Here is a 27060-nt window from a genome sequence, read left to right as displayed (position 1 = left end):
TTAAAAAAGGGCACTCCTCAAAGCTTCTGTTCATAAATGGCCTCCTGCCCAAATAGAAGAAGGAGAAGCCTACAGTCCTACCCCTGGCTCTACACGCATATAAACCTCTAAGTGAAGATTTTTCTATAATAGGCACGAAAGCTGGTGGAGCCATTATGGGAAGGACTAGTTATAGCTGGCTGACACTGGGACAGGGGCCTCTGCAGCCTGAAATGTCTCATCTACTAATTCCCACCCTTTTTTTTGGCCAAGTCATTTATCACCACCCTGACTCAGCAGCTATTTTGATGAAAACTGTTGGCTCCCATCTAGTGTATCCTGAAATTAGAAGAGCAAGTAGTTAGGGCACCTTGCAACTCTTGATTAGTTTTCCCCTGATTGGGAGCAGGAGCGGAAAGGACTCTATTTTTAGGTGATTGCTGTGTGGGAACTTCTTCTTCATCTGTTAAGTCCCCCATATCTCCAAAGAGAGTGGCCAAATTTTCCTTTCGCTCTTCAGTCTCTTCCAGGTCTCCATCAGCAGCCTCCTCGGAGTAAGATTCACCATCACCATCTGCATCAAAGAGCTCATCATATGCGTCGGGTTCGCCATCCCCCTGGGTCAAGGGGTGACCCTCTTCTGGATTACAATCTAAGGCAGACTCATTCTCCTCCAGCAGCGCAGTCAGCAGAGACAAATCATCTTCCTCCCCTGTGCAGAAAGAAGAATGACAGAATGTAAACGTACCTGAGAAAAACCAACGATGACAAGCACAATGAATTAAAACATACACCATTAATAAGGCAATTGAAATGACTCTGCTGATTCACCATTTTGCCTGGTAAAACTCTTGTTCTTGTGTCCATCTTTCATCTCCCCAGGTGCTTAGAGGGCACCGGGCTAAGGAGGAAGAGGTTGGTATCTGCTTAGTGAACCCAGTGCACCATGCACAGGGCTGTGTCCTTTCTTTCACCTGTGCTACTTCAGCTGATAAGCACCTGCCTGCATGCCAACTTCCAAGAAACCCAATCCATAATAATGGGAATAATTCAAAAACACACTAAACATACATTTAGGCTCTTTTTAATTATTTGAGGAAAAAAAATTTCAAGTGTAGGGAAAACACAAAGAATTACATAAAATGTACTTATCACCCGGAATTAGCCATTGTCATGTTTGCTTGCCTTTACACTGCATGACTTAAGAAAAAAAAGTTTATGAAGTTTATTGTGCCAAATCTTAGCCAATTCCTTCCACTGCCTCCATGCCCCACTGCAATTAAGTGTTGTAATTTTGGTATATCTTTCTAGTCTACTTTTCACTTTTTCATTCAACATTGCATGTATAATTAATCTAAATTAAAACATAGAGTTCTAGTTTACTTCTTTCAATGACTAGAGGGCATTCCATAGTAAAACTATCACATTTTATTAACTCATATTTTTAATCCAATCCACTCCATATTTTTAATCCAATCCAATATATGGGCCATTTCCAATTCTTTCCCAGCAACCATGAATGTGTCCTGCAATATGTGTGAGTTTCCTGGAAATACCTATCACAAGTGGAATTGCTGGACTATTGCATATGCACATTTTTCAACTTTCCTAGATACTGACAAACTGGTCCCAAAGTGGTTATACCCTCACTAGCACTGCATGCAGGTACCATTTCTTCCTACCATCTCACCAATATCTGATATGTCACTTAAAATTTCTTGCTAGTCTGATGGATGATTTTAAAAGGCATCTCACTGTTCTGATTTGCATTTCCGGAATTCTCGGAAGGCAAAGAATTATGTTTATTGGCCCTTTGGATTTCTTCTTTCTTGATTTGTTTATTTTCTGTGCCCCCCCCCATTTCCCCCCTATTTGGGCATTAGTCCTTAATAAATCTGAGCCATTTTAAAGCAGAGACATTAAGGCTATTTCACACACCCTCTTCACCTCAAAGATAAGGGCTGAAGTACAGAGAGGTCAAAGGCCTGTTCAGGACCATATGGTGAAACAGGTCAGCACAGGAGCCTGACTTAGGATGGAGATCTCTAGGGGTGCCTGGGCGGTGGCTCAGTGGGTTAAAGTTTCTGCCTTCAGTTCAGGTCATGATACCAGGGTCCTGGAATCGAGCCCCACATCGGGCTCTCTGCTCAGCAGGGAGCCTGCTTCCCTTCCTCTCTGTCCGCCTGCCTCTCTGCCTGCTTGTGATCTCTGTCAAATAAATAAATAAAATCTTTAAAAAAAAAAAAAGGATGGAGATCTCTAGACCAGCACTCTTAGCAGATGGAAAACAGCCAGTAGCCAAACTCGTGGCCTAGAATCTGATAAAAGGGTCTAAAGCTTAAAGTCAGAGGTTGCATAATGATTCATCTGAATTGCTGAGTCAACACTCCAACTGCAGGGTGCAGCAAGAGAGAAGAGGCAATCTGGCTCCCTGTGCTCTGGGTGAGACAGCCACATTCCCTCAATAGAGCCAAGAGGCCCCCTTCTGTCTGGCTACCAGCTGTGGAAGACAGCACACCCCAAGAGGCCTTGGCTCATACCACTGGGAGTCCCAGGTGACAAATGTGGCCAAGTGGCTCCATACCCTTCCTTGAACCCATTTTCTTTCATGAGAGCACCAGGTCTAATCCCGTGATACCACCCACCCTGGTTTAACTCAGTCAGCACAGAAAATCCTGTCTTTTCCATGTTATGTTGACCTAATCTCCGTGTTTCCTCATTCCATTTATACACTGGACCCTCTTCCTTTTAGCTCCTCAAGGACTTAAGCCTATAAGCACCAGCTCTCATCCCCACATCACCCATTATTCCCTGTCTTTTGGAGCATTTCTCTCAGCATACAAATTCATTCTAGTATCTTCCATTGTACCAACTACCTGATATTTTCCTACTTATTTGTTACAATCTTGCTCTCTGTACTAGAATAGAAGCAAGGATTTTGTTCAATCATGTATGCCCAGAACCAGTAAATGCTTTGATTCCATCTGTACTGAACCAAATTATTAACACCATGCTAATCAAATCAATGTTTATTAGATACAATGATTTCTTAGAGAACACATACCATTCACCACTTACTCTCATAACTGTCTCCCAGCAAATAATTATACTTTATATTAAATTAACTGCCCAGAAGGCATTTTGATGATTTTTGGAAACAGAACACTATTATTTTACCAAAGGTACAATCAATGTCACATGTTATTATAGCATGAGGAATTTCAAATTTGGTTCTACTTTTTTGAAAAGGGCAGGGTATAAAATTAGAAAGGACTATAAGAGTTTAACCCAGAGCTAAATAAAACCATTTCAACAGACTTCATTATTAATTGTGAACTCTGAAGTCAAACTAGGTTCCAATCCCTGCTCTGGCAATCTCACCCGTGACAAATTACTAACCATCTGTCTTCCAGTCTAAAAAATACAGTTGCTCAGAGGACTAAGGAAGTTAATATAAGTAGGGAAGAAGTTAATATAAGTAGGGACCTTAGAATAGTGCTTGGCACATTGTAAGTACATGCCAACTAACTATCATTATTATGAAAGACAATCAATGCTGCCAGGAGATAAAAATCCCACCTGATTGAAACAAATAACATTCACTGACTAAAGTGAGATCTTCTCTGAACCACTGAGAAAATACTTGAGGGTGGGGTATACCTATTTTCACTATTTTGCAAGTAAAATAAATAAGTCTGTGGACAAAAGGGTGGTTTTCCATGAAATAAAGAGAACTTACCATCCATGCTGTCAAGAGGAGTTGTGATTGAGAGCTTCGAAGGAGAATCAGGTGCCCAGAAGACGGCAGTAATGTCAAATCTTGGCTAGGCTATGAAATCAACACGGGAAAAGTCACCCTTGATTGTCCCCTCTCACAACTCATAGGCAACAAATCTAGGATCTCACAAATCCTACAGGCTTGAAGCTCAGAATTCATCCAGAATCTGACCACTTCTCATCTCCACCTACCAACACCATCTCCCTTCACCTTGACTTTCAACTATGGTTTTAGAAACTCAGTTGATGTACCCTTTGTAGGGTACTAGATTACACCGATGGGACGGATTGTGAACAAGTATTATTGAGAGTGGTCTAAATATTAGGGCTACGATCCCATTTTATTTACTATGATACATGTGACGGCAACCTTATCCATGGCAGTCTAGTGGGTGGTTCTACTCAATTGCAGCCTTAGTCACATCAGGATTTCAATTCAATACTACTCAGCAAAACTCAGTGTTGGCAGAGCTAAAAGAAGGGTAAAATCATATTATTCTGTGCATTGCCCTTCTTTCATTTAATTGACTTTAAAAAAAAGATTTTATTTATTTGAGAGAGAGAGCATGCACAAGGGGAGTGGGGGCAGGAAAGGGAGAAGAAGAAGAAGCCTCTCCGCTGAGCAGGCTCGAAGCAGGCTCCATCCCAGGTCTCTGAGATCAATGACCTGACACAAAGGCAGATACTTAAATGACTGAGCGACCCAGGCACCCCCATTAAATTAATTTTAATAACTGCAAGAAAAAAGTACAAATTTTCCAAGCTATTATTTAACTGATGAGCTTTACAGCTAACCTTGGTATGTCTAATATCAAGTATTAATTATGATGCTTTCTTTTTATTCAACAAATATTTCTATGGAAGTACCGTGTGCACCACACTGTGTTGAGAATCTCCTGGGAAACCTGCTGGACTATAAGCTTCCTGAGGGTTATCCAACTGTTGTATTATCTCTATAACCAACCGCCTTTTCCCCCTCAAAGCTGTGTACTCTACCTCACCCTCACATTCAGGACCACCCAACAACTGCCATCAGGTCTGTCTCCAAAATACTGCTCTATCTTTTGCCTGAACCTACTGCATGGGCTTCTGGTATTGGTCTCTTTGTTATCTCTTCTCCAAACAGCAGCCACCATAATCTTTCCTTTTCTTAGTAATTTTCTAGGAACGTACATTGGATCGTGGTATTCCCTCAATAAAAAGTCTTTAAAGGGGCGGCCTGGGTGGTTCAGTCCCTCAGGCGTCTGGCTTGGCTCAGCTCATGATCTCTGGGTCCTGGGATCCAGCTCCATGGGGGGCTCCCCACTCAGTGGGGAATCTGCTTTTCCTTCTCCTGCAGGAGCTCTCTCTCTCTAATTAAAACAAAACAAAAACCCCCAAAGACCTCTTTAGTGATTTTTCATTGGTTGAACCAAATTTAAAAGTCTATGAGGAAATGGATAATCTGTCCCTTGCCTATTTCTCCTCAGACTAGACTGCCTTCATCTTCCCGAACACACTGAGCGCTCTCAGGTCTCCGGCTCTTTAGAAAGCGCTCCCCTAGCTCCTTCTCATCCCTTCGGCTCCCCCGTAGGCATCGATTTTTCTGAGCCTTCCACACCCCCCTACCCGAGCGGCCCCGTTGGCACCCTCTCACACCTCAGCCTTTTCGCGACTTTACTACACTTTCCACTGCGGGGTGCCTGTTTGTTATGTTACTCTTTTGAGATTCTAAGCTTCGTGCGGGCATAAATAATTCATAAATAATTTATGTCTGGAGGCCGGCAGAGGCACACATTCAAGGACTATTAGCAAATCATGAATTTAAAAAAAAAAAAAATGAATGTTAAGTCCACACGGCACGCATTTGGCAGGCATTTTAAAAGCCTTCTTCAGGAAAAAAACAAATCCGGCCCCTTAAGTATAGACGACAGCCCGACGCCTGGCACCTCCCGGGTGCTTCTGAGAGGGGCCCCTACCTTTCGGTCGCTCCTCAGCCGGCGCCCACCCGGCCGCTCGGACACCGAGCTCGCCCAATTCCAGTCTCGCCCGCCTGACCTCCCCGGGCTCCACGCCGCTCGTCCTCGGAGCTCTTCAACCTTCCCACAGACCCGCGTGGCGGCCGCCCTTCCCAGCTGCCGGAGGGTCACCCCCACACCCAGACTCCGACTTCTCTCACCCTCTTCCGAACCGGTTCGCGTCCTACAGCCGGACCCGCCAAAATTCCAACTTGGCTCCACCCCACCTCTGACGCCAGACGCACGCCGGCTTCAGGCCGCGCTGATTGGCTAACGTCAGCGTTCTTGGCGAGGACAACCGGGATGAGTTAGCGAAATGCCGGCCTTGCGTAGGGCAATCTGATTGGTCCACGTGACGGCGTTCCCTCTTTGTTGGGGGTAAAGGAACTTCCGGTCGGTGAAGACTTGGGTTCCTTTAGATAAACTCAAGTGTTCTGGCGACCCCTAGCGCCGGGAAGTTTAAGTCGTCCTGTAGGGTATTTTTACTGGCGGTGGAAACTGAATTCCTGACACTGTGGGACTGTCATCCAATCCTTCTGAGCTTCATTTTCTTTCTGTGAGGTGGAGGGTAACGACTGAGGCCAAGCCTGCACGTACACACGTAACCAGGGAGCACATTCCAGACGTTTCTCCTGGCCCCACAAATGTTCTGTGTTGGACTGATCCTAGAGAGGTCTGAATAAACTGGATGATTATTTCACAACCTCTTGTGTTCAACTGAGATGACTAGTCTCAAACAAAAATCTGGTTCACTTTTAATTCTAACTTTGGGGAATTAACTTACCCCCTTGGGATTCTGCTTCACCATCCGTAATGTGAGATCTTAAGTCGATGACATTGTTTGATGCTATAGAAATCACTCTTCACAGAGGAATTTGTGGTCCACAGGTTTGGAGAATTTAAACTGGCATTAGACTAACTTGTTAGAGGGCGCTATTTTTCACGGGATACTTTTTAGTAAAATTCAGACTCTTAGGTATTTACATTCTAAAAATGGTGTTTGTACATAATTTTGAGAACTGCCATGTCTACATGCAGGATTATATTTAGCTTCTACATAATTTGAAGGAATTCAAAGCAGAAGAGTTTTTGATGGAGCAAATGACCGCTTAATTAACTTTTTTTTTTTTTTTTTAAAGAAAAGAGTTTGTTAATTTGAAAGAGAGAGAGAATGAGAGGGGAGAAGGTCAGAGGGAGAAGCCGACTCCCTGTGGAGCTGGGAGCTGGATGTGGGACTCCATCCCGGGGAATTCCGGGATCATGACCAGAGTCAAAGGCAGTTACTTATCGAAATCAGCCACCCAGGCTCCCAAAAACTTTTTAAATTAAAATTTTAGTAATTAACGTACAGTGCAATACTGGTTTCTGGAATAAAATCAGTGATTCATCACTTCCAACACCCAGTGCTCATTGTAACAAGTGTCCTCGATACCCATCACCCATCTCACTCATCCCCCAACAACTCCCTCCATCAACCTCATTTGTTCTCTGTCCTTAAGAGTCTCTTAGGTTTGTTTCCCTCTCTTTTTTCTTTTCCCCCTTAGCATATGTTCATCTGTTTTCTTTATTAAATTCCACGTATCAATGAGGTCATGTAGTATTTGTCTTTCTCTGACTTTCAAATAACAATTTTAAGTCTTTTCTTAATCCTCCTCTCACAGGCTCTATTCAGGCCCTGCACCACCTCACTAATTATTTCATGTAAGACTGTATCTCTATCCATTGTGTTTGCTTTCATTTTCAGAAAAACTAAAATCAGCTTTAGGATGATGAAAATAAACAATCTGGATACCATCTACACTGATTTTTTTTTTCTGTGTCCTAATGGAATATTAATGCTCCTTATTACCTGAGCTTATTATATTGACCCAGGAATGGGAATAATACTATTTTTGAGAACTGCTAGTGTTGAAAAATTCATAGTAAGGGAGGAATTATTGTAATCAAATTAAAGAAAATTAAATGTGTCACTACATCTAATTATAAAAGTTCATCATAGACTTATTGGCCATGATGCAGACATTCCTGGACCAATCTGATTTGCTTTCCAATGCTCTTTCTTCAACCCGACTTTCCAGGTCCATTTTGCCCCCAAATCCATGCAAGAAGTAGAAAACAGTACTGATCTAAGCTTTCAAACTTTCCTCCAGTGAGAGATTGAGGCATTATTGTTGGAGTGAGTACAGTGGTGATTTTGAGAAAGAATCAGGAGACTAGATTCAGATGCACTGATGAAAGGGAGGTGGGAAACACAAAAAGTTTAGGGTGTTTTTTGACGCAATGCACTGAAGTAAGGAACACAGGAAAAAGAATAGGTTTAGGGCAGAAGACAGACTTGGTTTCAGCCTTCAGAATGAGGTATGAAAGACATGGATTTAGAGAAGCTTTATCTCCAGATCTGGGATTCAGAAGAGAGGTCTGCAATGCAAAGGTGCTGATCTTTTTGGCACGGAGTGATCACAGACCCTTTGAGAACAGAACAAAAATATTTTTCCCCCCAAGAAAAATGTAGCCTCATACAGTCAAGATTTTGTCTACTTTCTGAGGGGATTCACATATTTTCTCAAAGACACTCTTCCAATTAAGAACTTCTTGTGAAGAAGGCCGGAGACGTGGGAGCCAGTGACAGAAGCTGAACAGGAGCGGATGGAGTGGTTAGGAAAGCAGTCCCATGCTTAACCCTAGGCCTGTGCCTGACCTTCACCTGACCTTATGCTGGTCCTCTTCTAGTTGTGTCCCTCCCCACAGTGTGAGGTGTCCCAGGGCTAAGGGATGCACTCATCCAAATCCTGGGCAGCCCCTTGTAGCCAAGCTCTCACCCTGGGATCTTGGGACTTTTTCTGACCCCACGGTTCTGAATCTGCTTTGAGGCCCAGTAAGGCCCCTTCCCCTGGTTGTCCTTTGAGGGCAGATCCCTCTGTCCAAGGGGTCCCTAGTTGATGGTGGTGGGTTGTGGGCAGAGTGGGACTTCAAGGAAGCTTGATTCGTAGGCACCTGTGTCCCCACACTTGGAGAAAATCTGCCAAGTGCTACACAGAACTGAGTTCAAGTGGAAGGAGAATGAAGGTTGGCAGGGCTAGGGCCATGTTTCTGTGTGAAACTCCAAGGAGACTCTAAGCTTGGCCCCTAAATTTTAAAACTCTGTACCTTGGGTCTCTGTTTGTATTCTGGCTCCAGAGTTTTCCAGTGTAAGGAGTGGGCCTGTGGGAAAGAGATGGCCCAGGATGCCAAAGGAGAGTGGTAAGAAGGGAATGGCAAATGTCAATGGGACAGCAGGACTTCTCCAAGTCTGGCTTGCCGGAGCAGCAGCTGCAGCAGCCCCTGGGAGTTTTTGAGAAACCAAATGCTCATGCCTGAAGCCAGACTTTCTAGATCAGAAACCAAGGGTGGAACCCAGCATTCCATGTTCAGTCTTATGATAACTGCATCTTTCTATAGCAGTGGTTCTAAAACTTTAGAGGATACTAGTCACGAAAGGTCCTTTAAAACACATCACAAAACCAGAAAGGGAGAAGTTAGTAGGCTCCAGCCTTCTTCCCCCAAATGCCACTAGGCCCTATGGCTCAGTACCTCCCTTATCACCCCTGCTGGAAGTGCTCATTCTCCAGGTCCTTGTCCAGCCCTCCCTCATCTTACAGATTATCTCTTGCATCTCCTGACCCCACCCCCTCCTCTACATCCTCACTTCTGTGACACTCCTTGACCTCTGAGCACCTCTCTCTTTTTTACTTCTAATTGATCTATATCCCATCTCATTCACTCCAATCCATTTCTCTTACTGCTCTTGATTATGACAAATTCTTGGTCTGCATTTTCCCTGAACAAAATTTGTCAAGTCCTTCAGTTCCTGTACTCACAAAGTTCTTGCCACTCAGGAACTTGAATTACAGACTTGAGTCCTGCCTACTTTTCCTTGAATCTCAGCTCTTCTCTTTCCACCTGGAACCAGCCTTTCTTCCAACCACACTGAGCTGGGACTTTAATCTTCCTAAAGATTCTGGGCTCTGGCATGCCTCAGAGCCTTTGCACATGCAGACCCCTCTGCTTGGAGAGCCTGAACCCCTGGATCACCTCCTACTCATCCACCCAAGCTGAGTGTAGGCATCACCTCCTTGGTGAAGACCCTCTGACCGTTTTGACCAAGGATGGTGCTTAGCACAACTTGAGACCAGGAGGGCACATAGAACTTTCACACTGCATTATGGGCATCTTCTGCTTCTTCTCACCGTGGTGTCCACATCTGGAGACAAGGGAACTGTTCTTGTTCATCTTCCTATCTCTTTGCTGTCTTCCCTCCTGCTGCTGGTGGCTGGCACACAATAAATGTTCCAGAAAGAAAACAAATAGAGTATTTCCTCCTTAACAAGTCCTTTAGCATCTGAAGGGTCAGTTTCTTTCTCTGGAAAGTGCTGAGATCAGGATGTGGATTCAAGGCTATTTTAGGAGAGCTCAAATGAGAATTTCCAGGACATTTTCACACACCGGTTGTCAGCCATAATCACTTCCTGCCTCAGGGTCACACGGGGTTGGACAGAGATGTGGTCCATATTCTAAGAACTTACAGTCCAATGTGGGAGATGGGATATATGCATAAAAGATAAATAACATAAGGTGACAACCAATGAGCTCCAAAATTGCTATAGAGGAGGGAACAGACATATGAGGTAGAAACATTAAAATGCAGTGCAGAAGATGAACACCAGTCAAGAATTATATTCTGTAAGCAGTGAAAGGATTTGAGCAGGTAGGAGAGGAAGATCAATGTGAAGAGAACAGAGTGGCTAAGTGCTTAGACTTGAATTAATTAAGACTGTGTGGTTGTTAACTGCCAGCCACATACTAACTGTGCAACCTTGGGTCAGTTACTTAACCTGTCTCTCAATTGACTCACCTGCAAAACAGGGCTAGTGATAGTTATTTCATAGGGCATTTTGAGGATTGATGAGAAAAACTTGAGAATATCACATAGTGCTTTTCAATCAACCTAGTGCCTACTTTAAACAATGGGGTATGTTCCTCCATCTAGTTACCTCAAATGATGTTTTCCATAAGGAAAGCCAATGAAACCACCAGCCTTGTTGGTTTTATTTAATTTATAAGACTGTTCAACATATTTCTTCCTTGGTTTTGCTGGGTTTATAACATATTTCTTCCTTGGTTTTGCTGGGTTTATAACCCAGCTAATAATATAATAATAACAATTATTATTATTATATATGCAATATATATTGTAATACATATGTAAAATTAATATATATTTATATATGTGATATATAGGTAAAATTATTATTATTATATATGTAAAATAAATTTTACCCGTAATTATGGCTCTGTATATTTAGAAACTGCTATATAAACCCATCAACTTACGGAAAATTTCTGAATGAATACTTTTTGTATATTTCTCATCTTTGCAAGTATTTAGCTAGAAAAAAGTAACAAATTACTCAGTGGTGACTAGCATTTTTTGCAACAAGAGTACATAATGTTATTTCAGTAATTTCTAAAACGATGAACTCAGTCAAAGGATTCAAAAGACTGTAAAATTATCTCTACTTTTTGTTTGCTTCTCAGAGAAAAGCAGGTTTCTTACCTTTCATTGCTCCCCTAAGACATTTGAATGTTCGTTCACAGACTTAGTTCCTGTTATACTTAAAAGCTGCAACTAGCTCTTGTATCAGTTTTCCTCCATTGAATTAATGATGGCATAATAAATTTATTTCATTAAAAGCAATTCCAAGGGACGCCTGGGTGGCTCAGTTGGTTGGACGACTGCTTTCGGCTCAGGTCATGATCCTGGAGTCCCGGGATCGAGTCCCGCATCAGGCTCCCAGCTCCATGGGGAGTCTGCTTCTCTCTCTGACCTTCTTGTTCATGCTCTCTCTCTCTGTCTCTCTCTCAAGTAAATAAATAAAATCTTAAAAAAAAAAAAAAAAAGCAATTCCAAGTTAGCCTTTTCATTATGGATCAAATGGAAGTGTTAGCCAACCTTCACAAGAATCTTGATTTTATGACATACACAACATATTTTATGTTCATATTAAATAATCTTGTGCTTCAAAGTTGTTTTTTTCATTTTTTTAGAAAATAATGGACTTTTTAAATTGTTTTTTAAAAAGATGTTATTTATTTATTTGAGACAGCCCAAAAGCAGAAGAGATCACAGAGGGAGAAGCTGACTCACCGCTGAGTGGAGAGCCTGATGCAGGGCTCGATCCCGGAACCCCGGCATCATGACCTGAGCCAAAGGCAGACGCTTAACCGACTGAGCCACCCAGGCACCCCAAACTTTATTTTCTGGAACAGTTTTAGGATTACTGAAAAATTGAGTGCAAAGAATAAAGTTCCCATAAAGTCCCTTCCACACACAATTTCTCCTATCACTAACATATTGCACTAGCTGGGACATTTGTTATAAAGGATGAGCCTTATTGATACATAATATTGGTACATAGTTTTTTTGATCCGTTGTTTTTAACTGAAGTCCACAGTTTACATTAGGATTGACTCTTCTGTTTCACATTCAATGGATTTTGACAAATGTAGCCACCATCACAGTATCATGCAGAATAGTTTCACTGCCCTAAAAATCCTCTGTGCTCTCACCTACTCATCCCTCCCTCCACCTAACCCGGGGCAATCCGTGATCTTGTCTCCATAGTACTGACTTTCCCAGAGTGTCATACAGTTCAAGTCATATAGCATGTAGGCTTTTCAGACTGATTTCTTTCACTTAAGAGATATGCATTTAAAGTTCCTCCATGTCTTTTTGCAGTTTGATAGCTTATCTCTTTTTAGCATTGAGTAATATTCCATTGTATGGATGTACCACAGTTTATTTATGCATTTGCCTATTGATGGACATCTTGGTTGTGTCCAAGTTTGGGCAATTATGAATAAAGCTATTGTAAACATTCGTGTGCAGGTTTTGTGGGGACATAGCTTCCAATTCATTTAAATAGATATAAAGGACTGCACACTTAATTTTGCAAGAAACCACTGAACTGTCTTCCCCCAAACTACCATTCTGTATTTCCACCAGCAGTGAATGAAAAGTTTCTGCTATTTCACGTCTTCCTCAGCACCTACTGCTGCTGTGTTTTGGATTTTAGCCATTTTAATGAGTGTATGGTGGTATCTCATTGTTTAAATCTGCAATTCCCTAATAACATGTTGTTGAACATCTTTTAAAATGTGTTTACCAAGTGCACATCTTTGATGACATATCTATTATCTTTTGCCCATTTTTAAACTGAGTTGCTTTCTTGTTGCTGAGTTTTTTTTTTTAAGATTTTATTTATTTATTTGACAGAGAGAGATCACAAGTAGGCAGAGAGGCAGGCAGAGAGAGAGGAAGGGAAGCAGGCTCCCTGCTGAGCAGAGCCCGATGCGGGACTCGATCCCAGCACCCTGAGATCATGACCTGAGCCGAAGGCAGCGGCTTAACCCACTGAGCCACCCAGGCGCCCTTGTTGCTGAGTTTTAAGAATTCTTTGTGTATATTTTGATACCAGTCGTTCATCAGATAATGTTTTATAAAGACTTACTTCCAGTCTGTGGCTTGAGTTTTATTTTTGTGAAAGGTATAAGGTCTGAGTCTAGATTTATTTTTTGCATGTGGAGGTCCACTGTTTGTTCCAGCATCACTTATTAAAAAATACTATCCTTTCTCCATTGAATTGCCTTTTCTCCTTTATCAAAGACGAGTTGACTACCTGGGTCTATTTCTGGGCTCTCTGTTCTGCTCCATTGATATATTTGTCTATTCTCTCACCAATATCACAATCCTGATTCCTGCAGTTTGAGAGTAAGTCTTGAAGGCAGGTAGTGTCTGTCCTCCAACTTTGTCCTTCTTTTTCAATATTATGCTGGCTATTCTGGGTCTTTTGCCTCTCCATATTAACTGTTAGAATGACTTTGTCAATAACTACAAAATAACTTCTTGGGATTATATTAACTCTGTAGATCAAGTTGGGAGAAACCAAAATCTTGATAATACTGAGTACTCCTATACAGGAACATGAAACATTGGTCCATGTATTTAGTTGACTTCTTTCATCAGATCTTATAAAACATATTTTATTAGATTTATACATAAGTATTTAGTATTTTGGTACTAATAAGTTATTGTTATTGTGTTTTTAAAGTTCTAACCATTCATTGCTGGTATACTGACATTGGCAATTTTTGTCTTCTGTTTTCTTAACCTAACTAGAGGTTTATCACTTTTGTTCATCATTTCAAAGGGCCAGCTTTCAGTTTCATTGGTTTTCTTTATTGGCCTCCTGGTTTGATTTCATTGATTTCTATTCTAATTTTTATTATTTATTTTCTTTTGCTTATTTTGTGTTTAATTTTTCATTCTTCTTCTAGTTTCTTAAACTGGAAGCTTCGGGGCGCCTGGGTGGCTCAGTGGGTTAAAGCCTCTGCCTTCGGCTCAGATCATGATCCCAGAGTCCTGGGATCGAGCCCCACATCAGGCTCTCTGCTCAGCAGGGAGCCTGCTTCCTCCTCTCTCTCGGCCTGCCTTTCTGCCTACTTGTGATCTCTGTCTGTCAAATAAATAAATAAACAAAATCTTTAAAAAAAAAAAACTGGAAGCTTCGATTGCCAATTTTAGATCTTCCATTCAATGCTATATATTTCCTGCTAAGCTTGGCTTCCACTTCAGTCCACAAACTTTATATTTTCACTTCATTTAGTTAAAAACTTATTTAAATCTCTCTTGAGAATTCTTCGTTAGCCCATGTATTATATTTATAAGTGTGTTAAACGTCCAAACTTTTTTTAAAAGTTTCCCAGTAACTTTTTGTTTTTGGTTTCTAGTTTAATTCCATTGTGGTATGACAGCATATTGTGCATATGGCTTACCTTTTTCTAAATTTGGTAAGCTGTGTTTTATGGCTCAGAATATGGTCTATCACAGTGAATGTTTTCCATGAACTTGAGAAAAATGCATATTCTGCTATATTTGGAATATGAAGTATTCCATAAATGTTAATTAGATCTTGCTGATAGTGTTATTCAGGGAAACTATGGCCTTACTAATTTTTTTGATTATTGGGTCTGTTAATTACTGAGAGATTTTGAATTCTCTAACTGTACTAGTAGGTTCATCTATATTTGCTTGCAATTCTATCATTTTTCCCTTAGGGATATTGATGCCTTGTTGTTAGGTACATATGCATTAAGGACTGTTATGTTTCTTGGAGAATTGACCCTTTCACTATTCTGTAATGTCCCTTTTTATCCCCAACAATTCTTTTTTATTTATTTATTTTTTATTTATTTTCAGCATAAGAGTATTCATTATTTTTGCACCACACCCAGTGCTCCATGCAATCCGTGCCCTCTATAATACCCACCACCTGGTACCCCAACCTCCCACCCCCCCGCCCCTTCAAAACCCTCAGATTGTTTTTCAGAGTCCATAGTCTCTCATGGTTCACCTCCCCCCCCCCCTGCAATTTCCCCCAACTCCCTTCTCCTCTCTAACTCCCCATGTCCTCCATGCTATTTGTTATGCTCCACAAATAAGTGAAATCATATGATAAGTGACTCTCTCTGCTTGACTTATTTCACTCAGCATAATCTCTTCCAGTCCCGCCCATGTTGCTACAAAAGTTGGGTATTCATCCTTTCTGATGGAGGCATAATACTCCATAGTGTATATGGACCACATCTTCCTTATGCATTTGTCCGTTGAAGGGCATCTTGGCTCTTTCCACAGTTTGGCGACCGTGGCCATTGCTGCTATAAACATTGGGGTGCAGATGGCCCTTCTTTTCACAACATCTGTATCTTTGGGGTAAATACCCAGTAGTGCAATTGCAGGGTCATAGGGAAGCTTTATTTTTAATTTCTTGAGGAATCTCCACACTGTTCTCCAAAGAGGCTGCACCAACTTGCATTCCCACCAACAGTGTAAGACGGTTCCCCTTTCTCCACATCCTCTCCAAAACATGTTGTTTCCTGTCTTGCTAATTTTGGCCATTCTAACTGGTGTGAGGTGGTATCTCAATGTGATTTTAATTTGAATCTCCCTGAGGGCTAGTGAGGATGAACATTTTTTCATGTGTCTGATAGCCACTTGTATGTCTTCATTGGAGAAGTGTCTGTTCATATCTTCTGCCCATTTTTTTGATATGATTGTCTGTTTTGTGTGTGTTGAGTTTGAGGAGTTCTTTATAGATCCCGGATATCAATCTTTTGTCTGTACTGTCATTTGCAAATATCTTCTCCCATTCCGTGGGTTGCCTCTTTGTTTTCTTGACTGTTTCCTTTGCTGTGCAGAAGCTTTTGATTTTGATGAAGTCCCAAAAGTTTATTTTCGCTTTTGTTTCCTTTGCTTTTAGAGACATATCTTGAAAGAAGTTGCTGTGGCTGATATTGAAAAGATTACTGCCTACGTTCTCCTCTAGGATTCTGATGGATTCCTGTCTCACGTTGAGGTCTTTTATCCATCCAGCATCCGTTTCTGGTTAAAATGCTTCAAAGTATAGGGATAGAGGGAGCATTCCTGAACCTCATAAAATCTATCTATGAAAGACCCACAGCAAATATTATCCTCAATGAGAAAAAGCTTTCAGCCTTCCTGTTGAGATCAGGAACACGACAAGGATGCCCACTCTCATCACTCTTGTTCAACATAGTATTAGAAGTCCTAGCAACAGCAATCAGACAACAAAGAGAAATAAAAGGTATCCAAATTGGCAATGAAGAAGTCAAACTCTCTCTCTTCGCAGATGACATGATTCTTTACATGGAAAACCCAAAAGACTCCACCCCCAAACTACTAGAACTCATACAGCAATTCAGCAATGTGACAGGATGCAAAGTCAATGTACAGAAATCAGTGGCTTTCTTATACACTAACAATGAAAATACAGAAGGGGAAATTAGAGAATCAATTCCATTTACTATAGCACCAAGAACCATAAGATACCTGGGAATAAACCTAACCAAAGAGGTAAAGGATCTGTACTCGAGGAACTACAGAACACTCATGAAAGAAATTGAAGAAGACACAAATAGATGGAAGACCATTCCATGCTCTTGAATCAGAAGAATAAACATTGTTAAAATGTCTATACTGCCTAGAGCAATCTATACTTTTAATGCCATTCCGATCAAAATTCCACCAGTATTCTTCAAAGAGCTGGAGCAAATAATCCAAAAATTTGTATGGAATCAGAAGAGACCCCGAATCGCTAAGGAAATATTGAAAAACAAAAATAAAACGGGGGGCATCACGCTGCTGACTTCAAGCTTTACTACAAAGCTGTGATCACCAAGACAGCATGGTACTGGCATAAAAACAGACACATAGACCAGTGGAACAGAGTAGAGAGCCCAGATATGGACCTTCAACTCTATGGGCAAATAATCTTCGACAAAGCAGGAAAAAATATACAGTGGAAAAAAGACCGTCTCTTCAATAAATGGTGTTGGGAAAACTGGACAGCTATAGGTAGAAGAATGAAACTCGACCATTCTCCAACAATTCTTTTTGCTTTTAAGTCTTCTTTAAATTAATATAGTTACTCCAGCTTTCTCTCTCTTTTTTTTTTAAGATTTTATTTATGTATTTATTTGGCAGACAAAGACCACAAGTAGGCAGAGAGAGAGAGAGAGAGAGAGAGAGAGGCCAGAGAGCCTGATGTGGGACTCGATCCCAGGACCCTGAGACCATGACCTGAGCAGAAGGCAGAGGCTTAACCCACTGAGCCACCCAGGCACACTCCAGCTTTCTTTTAATTAGTGTTACCTTGCTATTTCTTTCTCCATCTCTTTACTCGTAATCTACATGTCCTTATATTTAAAGTGGGTTTCTTACAGACAGCACATAGGTGGATTCCTGTTTTTTTTAATCCGCTCTGACAATCTGTCTTTTAATTGGCATATTTAGACTAATGATGTTGAAAGTGAGTATTGACATAATGGGATTAATATCTACCGCATTTGTTACTGTTTTCTATTCATTGCCCTTTTTCTTTGTTTCTTCTATTGTCTTTCACTCTATTTCTGGGTTTCCTGCTTTTTTAAAAAATTTTATTTTAGCTCTTCATTGTTCCATGATTCACTGTTTATGCACCACACCCAGTGCTCCATGCAATACGTGCCCTCCTTAATACCCACCACCAGGCTCACCTGGTTTTCTGCTTTTAACCGAATATTTTATGTTATTCCATTTTTGCTCCTTTCTTAGCATAACTTAGCATATACTTCTTTAACATTTTTTTCTCAGTGGTTGCACTGGAGTTTGCAATATGTGCGAACATCCTGTTAACAGACTATCCCACTTCCCTGCTCCCATCCCTTATAACATTGCTCTTATTCATTCCAATGGTCCATTAGCTATAATCACTGAATACACATGGCTATTATTATTTTGAACTGTTACTCTGTTAGACCAATTAAGAATACAGAAAACAAAAGTCTTCATCTTCATCTACTGTTTCTCTAATAATTTTCCCTTTTTTATGTAGATCTGAGTTTCTGATGGAAGTAACTTCCATTTTCTCTGCAGAATTTTTCACATTTCTTACAAAGCAGGTCTACTGCTTTGGACCTCTTTGGAGCTGGACCTCTGAAGAGACTCCGTTAGAGAAAACATGCACAGTTTACAAAAATTCCTCAATTTTTCTGTCTATGAAAGTCTATTTCTCCTTCATTTTGTCCAATTTCCATGGACACACAATTAGAGGTTGGTGGTTTTTCTCTCTCAATACTTTAAGTATTTTACTCCCTTCTTCCTACTTGCATGGTTTCTGAAGAAAGGTCTTATATATTTCTTCTCCTTGCTCCTTTACAGACAAGGTTGTTTTGTTTTGTTTTTCCTTATGGCTTCTTCAAGATTTTCTCTTTGCCCTTGATTTTCTGCAGTTTGAATACAATATACCTAGGTGAAGATTTTTTGGTATTCAACCTACTTGGTGATCTCTGAGCTTCCTGATCTATAGTTTGGTCTCTGTCATTAATCTTTGAAAATTCTCAGCCATAATTACTTAGCACAATCTCTTTTCATGCTGATATTCTCATTGCACATATATTACATTTAAAAAATTGTCCCATGGCTCTGGGATATTCTGTTTTTATTCCTTTTTCTCTCTGCATTTCAGTTTTGGAAGTTCCTATTGACATTGCTTCAAGCACACAGATTCTCTTGACCATGTTCAATCTTTTCATGAGCCCACAAAAGGCATTCTTCATTTCTGTTACACTGCCTGTGATTTCTAGTATTTCGTTTTAAGTTTTTCTTAGCGTTCCCATCTGTTTGCTTATATTATCCTTCATTTCCTGCATGTTGTCATCTTTCCCATTAGAGCCCTTAGGATATTAACCATAGTTGTTTTAAATTTCCAGTCTTATATTCATCACATCTGATGCTTGCTCTGTCTTTTTAAGTTGTGGGTTTTTTTAGTAGTAGTATAATTTCTTGTTGAAAAATAGAAATGATGCAGTAGGTAAAAGGAACTGAGGTCAATAAATCTATAGTGTGAGGTTTTATGTTCACCTGGCTAAGAGCTAGACTATGTTTACTATCTGCTGCAGCTCCTGGGTGTCAGGCTAAAATTTCCTCTGGTGTCCTTGTTTTGTCTCTCCTGTTAATCTTTGAGATTCCCTATATACCTCTTCTTTAATAAACCCAAAGGTGAGCTGTTCTTCTGGTTGTAATCCCGTTATTAGACAGGGATCTTGCTGATGTGGTGGTAAGGTAGGGCTTGGGGAAAAGAGTTTCACAGTCCTATGATAAGGTCTTGGTCTTTTACTGAGCTTCTGCCTCTGAACTACGACCTTTACAAGTGCTTCTCAGACTTTTTTCTCCTCCTCAGGTGAGAGGAGTAAAGCTAGAAGGGGCGAGAGTTGGGTATTTCCTTTCCCCTGGGTCAGTCAGGTTCTGATATAACCCAGCAGATTAGGGTCTGGAAAAACAATTTCCCTTGAGGGACGACATCCCTAAGAACAGAGTACTTTGGTGTATTTCAAAATGGCTTTCCCTCTTCCCCTGCTAAAAGTATGGGAGAATTTTTAGAAATCTTCACTGTGGGGATATTCTAGGGCTCCTGGAGGTAAAATTCACACAAGTGTGGGGGTGCTCTTCAAAATGGGCTCCTATTAAAGCTTTTAATTCTCACGTTTGTCCATGCTGAGCCTTTGGCAATTCTTCAATTATAGTTTAAGTGCTCTAGTTTATGTGCTCCTACTAAGATACTGGTTCCTACTATGGTTTTTGCTCCTGAGACCCTGATCTGGTAATCTGAGACTCTCTGTATCTGTCTGACTGTCTCTCCAATTTCTGGGCAGTGGTTTGCCCTGTGACTTCAGTTCTCTGAGGGATTTAAAAAGAGTTGGTGATTTTCAGTCTGTTCAGCCTTTTCCTTGTTAAGAGGATGGAGTGATGACTTCCAAGCTCCTTATGTGCCAGACTAGATCAAAATTATTTTAAAATACAATACCTGAAGACTTAATATTGTAATCTTATTTAGCTGCAAAATTGTCATTGTCTCATTCCTATTTCTTCCCAATTCTCATGTCCCTATTGCTCCCATTTTCCACACTTGGAGAACACAGGATAGTGGGTTCCAGAGAGAGGCTGACATTCCAATGAAGTGTCATTACCTGGTAACATGGGAGCTGGACCTCTGAAGAGACTCCGTTAGAGAAAACATGCACAGTTTACAAGCTGTTTACCAAACTGTTTACCTCCCTCAGTACAATGGCTTTAATTTAAACTGACTATATGAACTTGCCTTCATTTGTAATTCTTTTAATTATCCAGCAAACAATTTGATCACAGCTTTAATAAGTCACTCACATTGTTACCTCAGAGTTGGAATCAGCTTATATTTTTACTTGAACAACATAAAAGGATAGTCCCTTAACTTCAATGTGAAACCATTTGGGTTGCTTTTCTATTTAAGACACTAGAGAAATTTATTTCCTCCAATACAAAATAGTAAGGAAAAAAATTAAAACTAGGAACTATAATCAAGTTCAAATGAAAATTTCATGGTTACTTTAGACATATTTTCACAAGCATTCTCCCTGGAATGAGATGGGGGAATCCAAGCTACTGGTCAATCTGTGTGTTCCCTTGGCATGAACACAGAATTAACTGTTTTGATTCCTGGTTTAAAAAACATATATGCATAAATAAACACACACACGCACATACGCACACACACACACGTTATTAAATCAAGTTTGCCTAAGAGAGATTATTATGATAAATGCAGAGTATATCTTTTAAGTTTCTTCTAAATGTTTAGGATATAGACACACAAAGACACTGTTTACTTTGATGACTGGCTCAGTATTAGCTAATCTCGGTAAACTGTGGGTTTACAGAATAGAGCAAATCCCTATCTTTTTACCTCCTTAGCAGGAATAATCTCTAATTCAAACAACACATACTAGTCTCTAGTAAGGGGATTTGCTTGTATCATAGAATTCACCAAACAGATTTGAATAAGCATTAAGTTTATATAAAGCTGAATATGGGAAGCATCCCATGAGCTTGGCCAATCATATACGAACAATGTGAACTATTCAAAAGCAAAATTTTATTTTGCAATACCTATTTTTGTGATGATGAGTATACAGCCTGATCCAGGGAAATTAATAGGCAGCTGTTCTTTCTTAGAAATTAATAAACTATCTATTGTATAAGCCCATATACGCGGGCTACAATGAAACCAGTGAACTTAACGTATGTTCTTCACATACGCCAATACATTTTCATTCATCCGAATGATCAAGTAAAAGCCCATAGCACTCATAGGAAAAGAGCCCCATCCTAAATGGTACAATTAGTGTAGGTGCGATAAAACCACAACATACACACGACCTCATATAGATGTGTCTTAAAGGATGAAGAAAAATAACAATATAATTTATTTAAAAAAAAACCTCCAAAGATACTATCGATTAAATCTCTGACCACTTCATTTTTCCTGCCTCCTTAAAAGACTCTCTGTGAGGCCTCTTCCTTCAGTTATATTCCCTCTGTCCCATGATGTCACAAGCTCATTAACTGCGTGAATAGTTCAGCTCACATATGTGGAACATTTAAAAAAAAATAAAGAAAAAAAGAATCTATTACCAGAAAAGTGATATGTTAAGGATTCTAAGGAAATCCACAGAAAATGTCCCATTTAGAACATACTCATTTCTTTCTCCTAAAATAAACATAATGAGGCAAAATGTTTGTGTGAAAACAAATAACACAGAAGCACAACTCTTGGAGGAAAAATATCTTGATATTTACCAACAGTCTGGGGGGAAGTGAGATGTGAACACTTAAATGATACAGTCCATAACATGGATCTGGAGCGTGTCTATGTCGGGCAGAACTTCTCCACATTTGGGGCAGGAATGAATTGGAATATTCCGCTGCTGCTGCTGCCGCCAGTTTCTGTCCTCAGCTCCTGGGAATAAACATTAAATGAAACACTATTCCATTTCTTCCATGTTGTAAGTGGTTTTGTTTGATTTTAATAACAAATGATGAATGTTAACATCTGTTAAATTTTGTAAGTGATACCTAAAGGGGAGTGAATACAGGGAATTTTGGGGGATGGGGTCCTTAAGACATCTACACACATAGAGAAGATCTCCCAGAATGGTACCCGCTTTCCTATTACTTTGAGATTTGGGCTCTAGTCCAAATTGTAGGCATCTGAAAATATGTGGTTTCAGTTCTAGGTGCAGGACAATATGTGCTTTATAATAAAAACAAGAATATCTGAGAGAAAGAATGAGATAGATGAAGATATGAGCTAAAGAGGAGACAAGGTGGAGAAAACAGTAAGCAGCACACAAAGAGACAGCCAGAAAAGTGTGAAGCTTCTCAGAAGCAGAAACAACTGCATTCATTTGGCCCATGCATCTGAGACCCAGGAGGTGGACCAGAGGGGTACAGAGATGGTGGGGACTTCAGGTGAGAAAAGCAACAGCAGGGACGTATGAGGAAAGGGCCACACTGTGTCATGCACAAGGCAGGTTAGTGGGAGGACTGAAAAGGGCCCCCTGATGAGACCCATTGCACTTGAGAGGAATTCTAGGTGTAGGTAAGGGCTGCCCAGGCAAAGTAAGTGATGAGAAAGAATGGGTCACGGCATTCCATCCAATTTTAGAACTGGAATGAGGGTCAAGTCTAAATTAAAGAATGCTTGAAATAAGCCTCGACTCTAAGTAGGTCCCACATGTGCAAACTGTGATTGATGCTAGAAGCGACTTCTGACTCCCGGGACATCTCCTTGGTCTGACCTTTTTGGACCAACACAAAGCATTTTGGTCTGAGGACTTTCAGTCAGCCCCTGAAATGTTTGCTTTTGGAGGCTGACAGTGGAGGCAACATTTAACATGGTTTTTGGCTTCTGAGCATATTATCTGAATTGAATAATATGTAAGACAATTACAGATAGTTTGTGTTCAGCAACACCCTTAAACAGAAATACTGACAAGGTGGGTGCCCAGTGGCTCAGTTGGTTAAGCAACTACCTTTGGCTCAGGTCATGATCCCTGAGTTGTAGGATCGAGTCCCACATCGGGCTCGCTGCTCAGCAGGAAGTCTGCTTCTCCTGCTGACCTATCTCCTCTCATGCTTTCTTTTTCTCTCTAATAAATAATAAAATCTTTAAAAAAAAAAAAAAGGGAAAAGAAATACTGACAAGGCGAGTTCATGCCCTGAAAGTGGAGAACTTTCTAATGGTCTCATGGCCTGAGATCAGGAGTCAGAGTCAGCTTTTTCTGCTCTAGATGACAACTGGCACTGATCAGGGACTGCTCATTTTAAAACATTGTGCCCACCTGTGCCTTTTTTTTTGTCCTGGTCTGTGTTTCGAGACTCAGACTTTGGCTGTTTTATTAGTTGGTTACTAATACCTCCTACCTCTACCTCCTGGCTCTTTGCTATAAAATAAGCTTAGTCAGTTTTCATTGTTAACACATCACCCTCCTCTCTGCCTTGGACCCTTTATTCTCACATGGTACTTATGTAAATCCTAGCTTCAAGGTCAAGCTTAAAGTCACACCTTTTCAAGGCCTTTCTCAGCTCTCCTGGCCCCCAGTGATCAACCTGTCCTCTGACCTTCAGCACCATTATTCCTATTACTTAAATATTATCTTGTTTTATGAACCCATCCTTTTATGTGCACATCCTGTCTCTCCAACCAGGCCACACATCACCATGGACCTGGCCAGGCCTTGTGCTCAACTGAGTGTCCCTGACTACAACAGGTGCACTGATGGCCACAGTTGACCATAATGATGAAATACTGTCAAGAAGGGGCTACTGTTTAAGGCAGCTTTGTTAGGAAGCTAACAAAATTATAATAATAAAAAGAAAATGAAAATCTCAATACAGTCTGTTTGGAATATTGCTTTTTATAAGACAAAAAGCTTATTAGGATAATCATGAATAAATGTGTACTTTGTGATGATTTCTGGATTATAAATATAAGTAGAAGAGTATGTGACTTTTTTTTTTTTTAACATAAATAGGCATTCCTTCTTTAATTACGACAAAAGAAAATCTTCTCCTAAGAAATTAAGGTGCAAGAGATGGTCTTTTTGGACCCAAAACACTGCTACAGACACTTTTGATAACATAGGTATATGGGTGTTTCTGTGTTACTTAAAGCCAGATTAGGGAAAATGTCTGGTGGTGCTCAAGTGGGTAAATACAGCTTTTGGGGAAGAACACAGCTTTACCCTGTGACAGTAAACATGCCTGAGGCCAGTGTTCATGTCAGTGCACAGTAAACTCAGTAAATGTGAACATTATTATGTGCGTAACACCAGGTAATAGGTGAATTTACAAGTTCTGGGAGAGCTTCATTAATGTGGTACTTAGATGCATATTTAGAACACATACGTAATTATAAAATCAAATAGCAGGTGAGGACTACAACAGGAAGAAAGTACTTCTGAAATTCAGGAGGGCGAGGTCACATTTTGCTGGGTTCCTGGAGATGATATTTGAAATGGGTTTTACAGATGGGGTAGGAGTTCACTGGAAAGCAATGGGAGGGAGACAGGGAGATGAGTGAGTGAAGGACACCACATAACCAAGTACACGCAGGTACACAAGCCTAGAGCAAGCTCAAGGAAAGGGGAGTGATTCAGTTGGCTAATAGCTATAGAGAATTAGAAGGAGAAAGGTTGAAAGTTCGGCTACACCACGTCTTCAGTGCTAACATGAAGAGTCTGGTGTCTGGATTCAGTTGGTAATGGTAATGGTAATGAAGAAGAGGGTACACAGGAATTAAGGCTGGGGGTGCTACATTCTTCACAGTTTGATCTGGAATTTTCGTGTAAAATGTAGTGTCTTTACTACATTTGTCCTCAAGCATTCTCTTTACAGGATAGTTATTCCCTGGAACCGTGATCACCTACAATCACATGCAACTCACCTCTCTGAACGAGGTAGGCCTGCTGGTCAGAGTCACTGGTTCTCGCCCCATGACGGCTCTGCATCTCCATCAGGGACTGCCTGCTGGGATGAAAAGCAACAGGATAGTGATGTTCTAATGCCCTGAACTATGACAACATTAGACAGACATTCAACAATAGGATGGAGGGAAAAAAAGAGCTGAAAAATAAGAGCAAAGTTCATAGAAACCAGATATTAAGGATTAAGTAGAATGTTAAATATTATTGGCACTAAGACACAGAGTAGTGAAAGAAATGAATAATCAGAATGAAAAATATCAGTAAGTAAATAACCACACTGTCAACTGATAATGGAATGGATTAGAAAAAAGTAGCATATTTCTAAAACAAGATACTATAGAGCAGTTACAATGAAATAAACTGCATATATACACAAAATCCTCCAAAGTTTAAAATCCCAGTGTGAGATAAAGCCAGCTGCAGAACAATACCTAGCGACCATCCTGTAACTTACACACAGAGAAACAAATATTATGTTGTTTCAAGATATGACATAGGTATTATACTGATACTATGTAGAAGTATACAACAGATGGGGATGTTACCACCCGAGCTCCAGGCAGTATAAAATATCCACAATGCAGGGGGTGCTGGGTGGTTCAGTGGGTTAAAGTCTCTGCCTTCAGCTCAGGTCATGATCCCAGGGTCCTGGAATTGAGCCCTGCATCGGGCCCTCTGCTCAGCAGGGGAGCCTGCTCCCCCCACCCCTGCCTCTCTCTGCCTGCCTCTGCCTACTTGTGATCTCTGTCTGTCAAATAAATAAATAAAATCTTTAAAAAAATCCATGATGCAAATCAATGTATGTCACTGTCAATTCTGGGTGGAGCACATCATAGCATGTGACATTCTATCCCTGTATTTTTCTATTTCTATTTCTCTCTGTTTCCAATTTTTCTCAAAATGGACATTTAAAAGACAGAAGTAATTTTAGCCCTATTTTCTTTTAAAACATGTTGCAAAATCAAAGTGTTCATGACTTTGTACCCCTCAGGACAGCAGGACAGGGCTTCGGAACACACAAGGTCACGTCTTCCCAGCATGTCTGAAAGCAAAGAACTCATCATGTTCCCACAGGACGCGGCCAGGCCTCGCGGGAAGTCACGCTGAGTGTCAGGGACACAGTCAAGCGAAGTGTGCTTAAGCTTGACTCGAGCGATAGCTCATAGGGAGCACCTCGGACAGGCCCCCCATGCTCGGCCTATGCCTTGGGCTCCCGGCATGTGCTCTCAGCCTTCCTGAGCCTCACCTGCTTCCATCTTCAAAAACATTATCCTCTTTCAGCAGGACTGCCAGCTGTAGGGCCAGCTGCTCCTTCTCTTCGTGTATCTTCTCTCTCGCTGCTCTTTCAGCGTGGAAGTCCGAACAGTAAACCTCCATCTGGTAGATGTTAAGAGAGACAGAAGTTACTACCTAGACGAACCCATGGATACTCTACAGCCCACTGGGTGACGAGGCACAGGGGGAGTGCTGCCTTCTGTGATTCCCTCATCAGGAAGAGGTGTGCACAGTCCTGCTAGAAGCCAGCACATGACTTCCCAACCTTCAGACGGAAGACAAGTTGTATGTGCGTGTGCATGCATGTGTGCGCACTTTAGGCAATCAGAACCCAAAAATAACATTGATATAGGTGGTTTAAGTACTGCACATAACATTTGTTCAGTAAAATTCTCCAGTCTTTTTTTTTTTTTTTTTTTTTTTTTTTTAGATTTTATTTAGTTATTTGACAGAGAGACAGCCAAGAGCAGGAACACAAGCAGGGGGAGTGGAAGAGGGAAAGTGGGCTTCCTGCCGAGCAGGGAGCCCAATGTGGGGCTCAATCCCAGGACTCTGGGATCATGGCCTGAGCCAA

The 27060-nt window shown here is 40.8% G+C and overlaps 2 protein-coding genes and 1 pseudogene across 19 annotated transcripts in view; all 3 read right to left on the bottom strand.

The window, feature by feature from the left end:
• Positions 1 to 6068, bottom strand: part of MCM10 (minichromosome maintenance 10 replication initiation factor) — a 41934-nt gene extending 35866 nt beyond the window's left edge. For 2 of the 14 annotated variants that reach the window (XM_082739526.1, XM_082739524.1), the window contains exons 1-4: positions 5915 to 5976; positions 4930 to 5108; positions 3719 to 3808; positions 350 to 691 (exon numbers count right to left, since the gene is read on the bottom strand). In XM_082739526.1, coding sequence (XP_082595652.1) covers positions 350 to 691; positions 3719 to 3725 — 349 coding nt within the window. In that variant the 5' untranslated portion in view covers positions 3726 to 3808; positions 4930 to 5108; positions 5915 to 5976. Of the gene's footprint in view, positions 1 to 349; positions 692 to 3718; positions 3809 to 4929; positions 5109 to 5714 lie in introns of all 14 variants that reach the window. The other 12 variants (XM_082739519.1, XM_082739529.1, XM_082739527.1 and 9 more) reach the window with 8 other exon arrangements.
• Positions 1 to 27060, bottom strand: part of LOC309869061 (heterogeneous nuclear ribonucleoprotein A1 pseudogene) — a 361742-nt pseudogene that overhangs the window by 312445 nt on the left and 22237 nt on the right. The gene's annotated exons all lie outside the window — the stretch shown is intronic.
• The window catches only part of OPTN (optineurin), a 44585-nt gene continuing 39521 nt past the window's right edge, over positions 21997 to 27060 (bottom strand). For 2 of the 4 annotated variants that reach the window (XM_082739533.1, XM_082739534.1), the window contains 3 exons: positions 26458 to 26588; positions 25172 to 25254; positions 21997 to 22183 (listed from right to left, as the gene is read on the bottom strand). In XM_082739533.1, the coding sequence (XP_082595659.1) occupies positions 22056 to 22183; positions 25172 to 25254; positions 26458 to 26588 (342 nt within the window). In that variant the 3' untranslated portion in view covers positions 21997 to 22055. The remainder of the gene's footprint in view (positions 22184 to 25171; positions 25255 to 26457; positions 26589 to 27060) is intronic. The other 2 variants (XM_082739535.1, XM_082739536.1) reach the window with 1 other exon arrangement.

Source organism: Mustela nivalis, assembly GCF_964662115.1.
Source record: "Mustela nivalis genome assembly, chromosome: 7".
NCBI lineage: Eukaryota > Metazoa > Chordata > Mammalia > Carnivora > Mustelidae > Mustela > Mustela nivalis.
The sequence above is the reverse complement of the archived record's forward strand: the minus strand, read 5'-3'. Positions and strand labels throughout refer to the sequence as shown.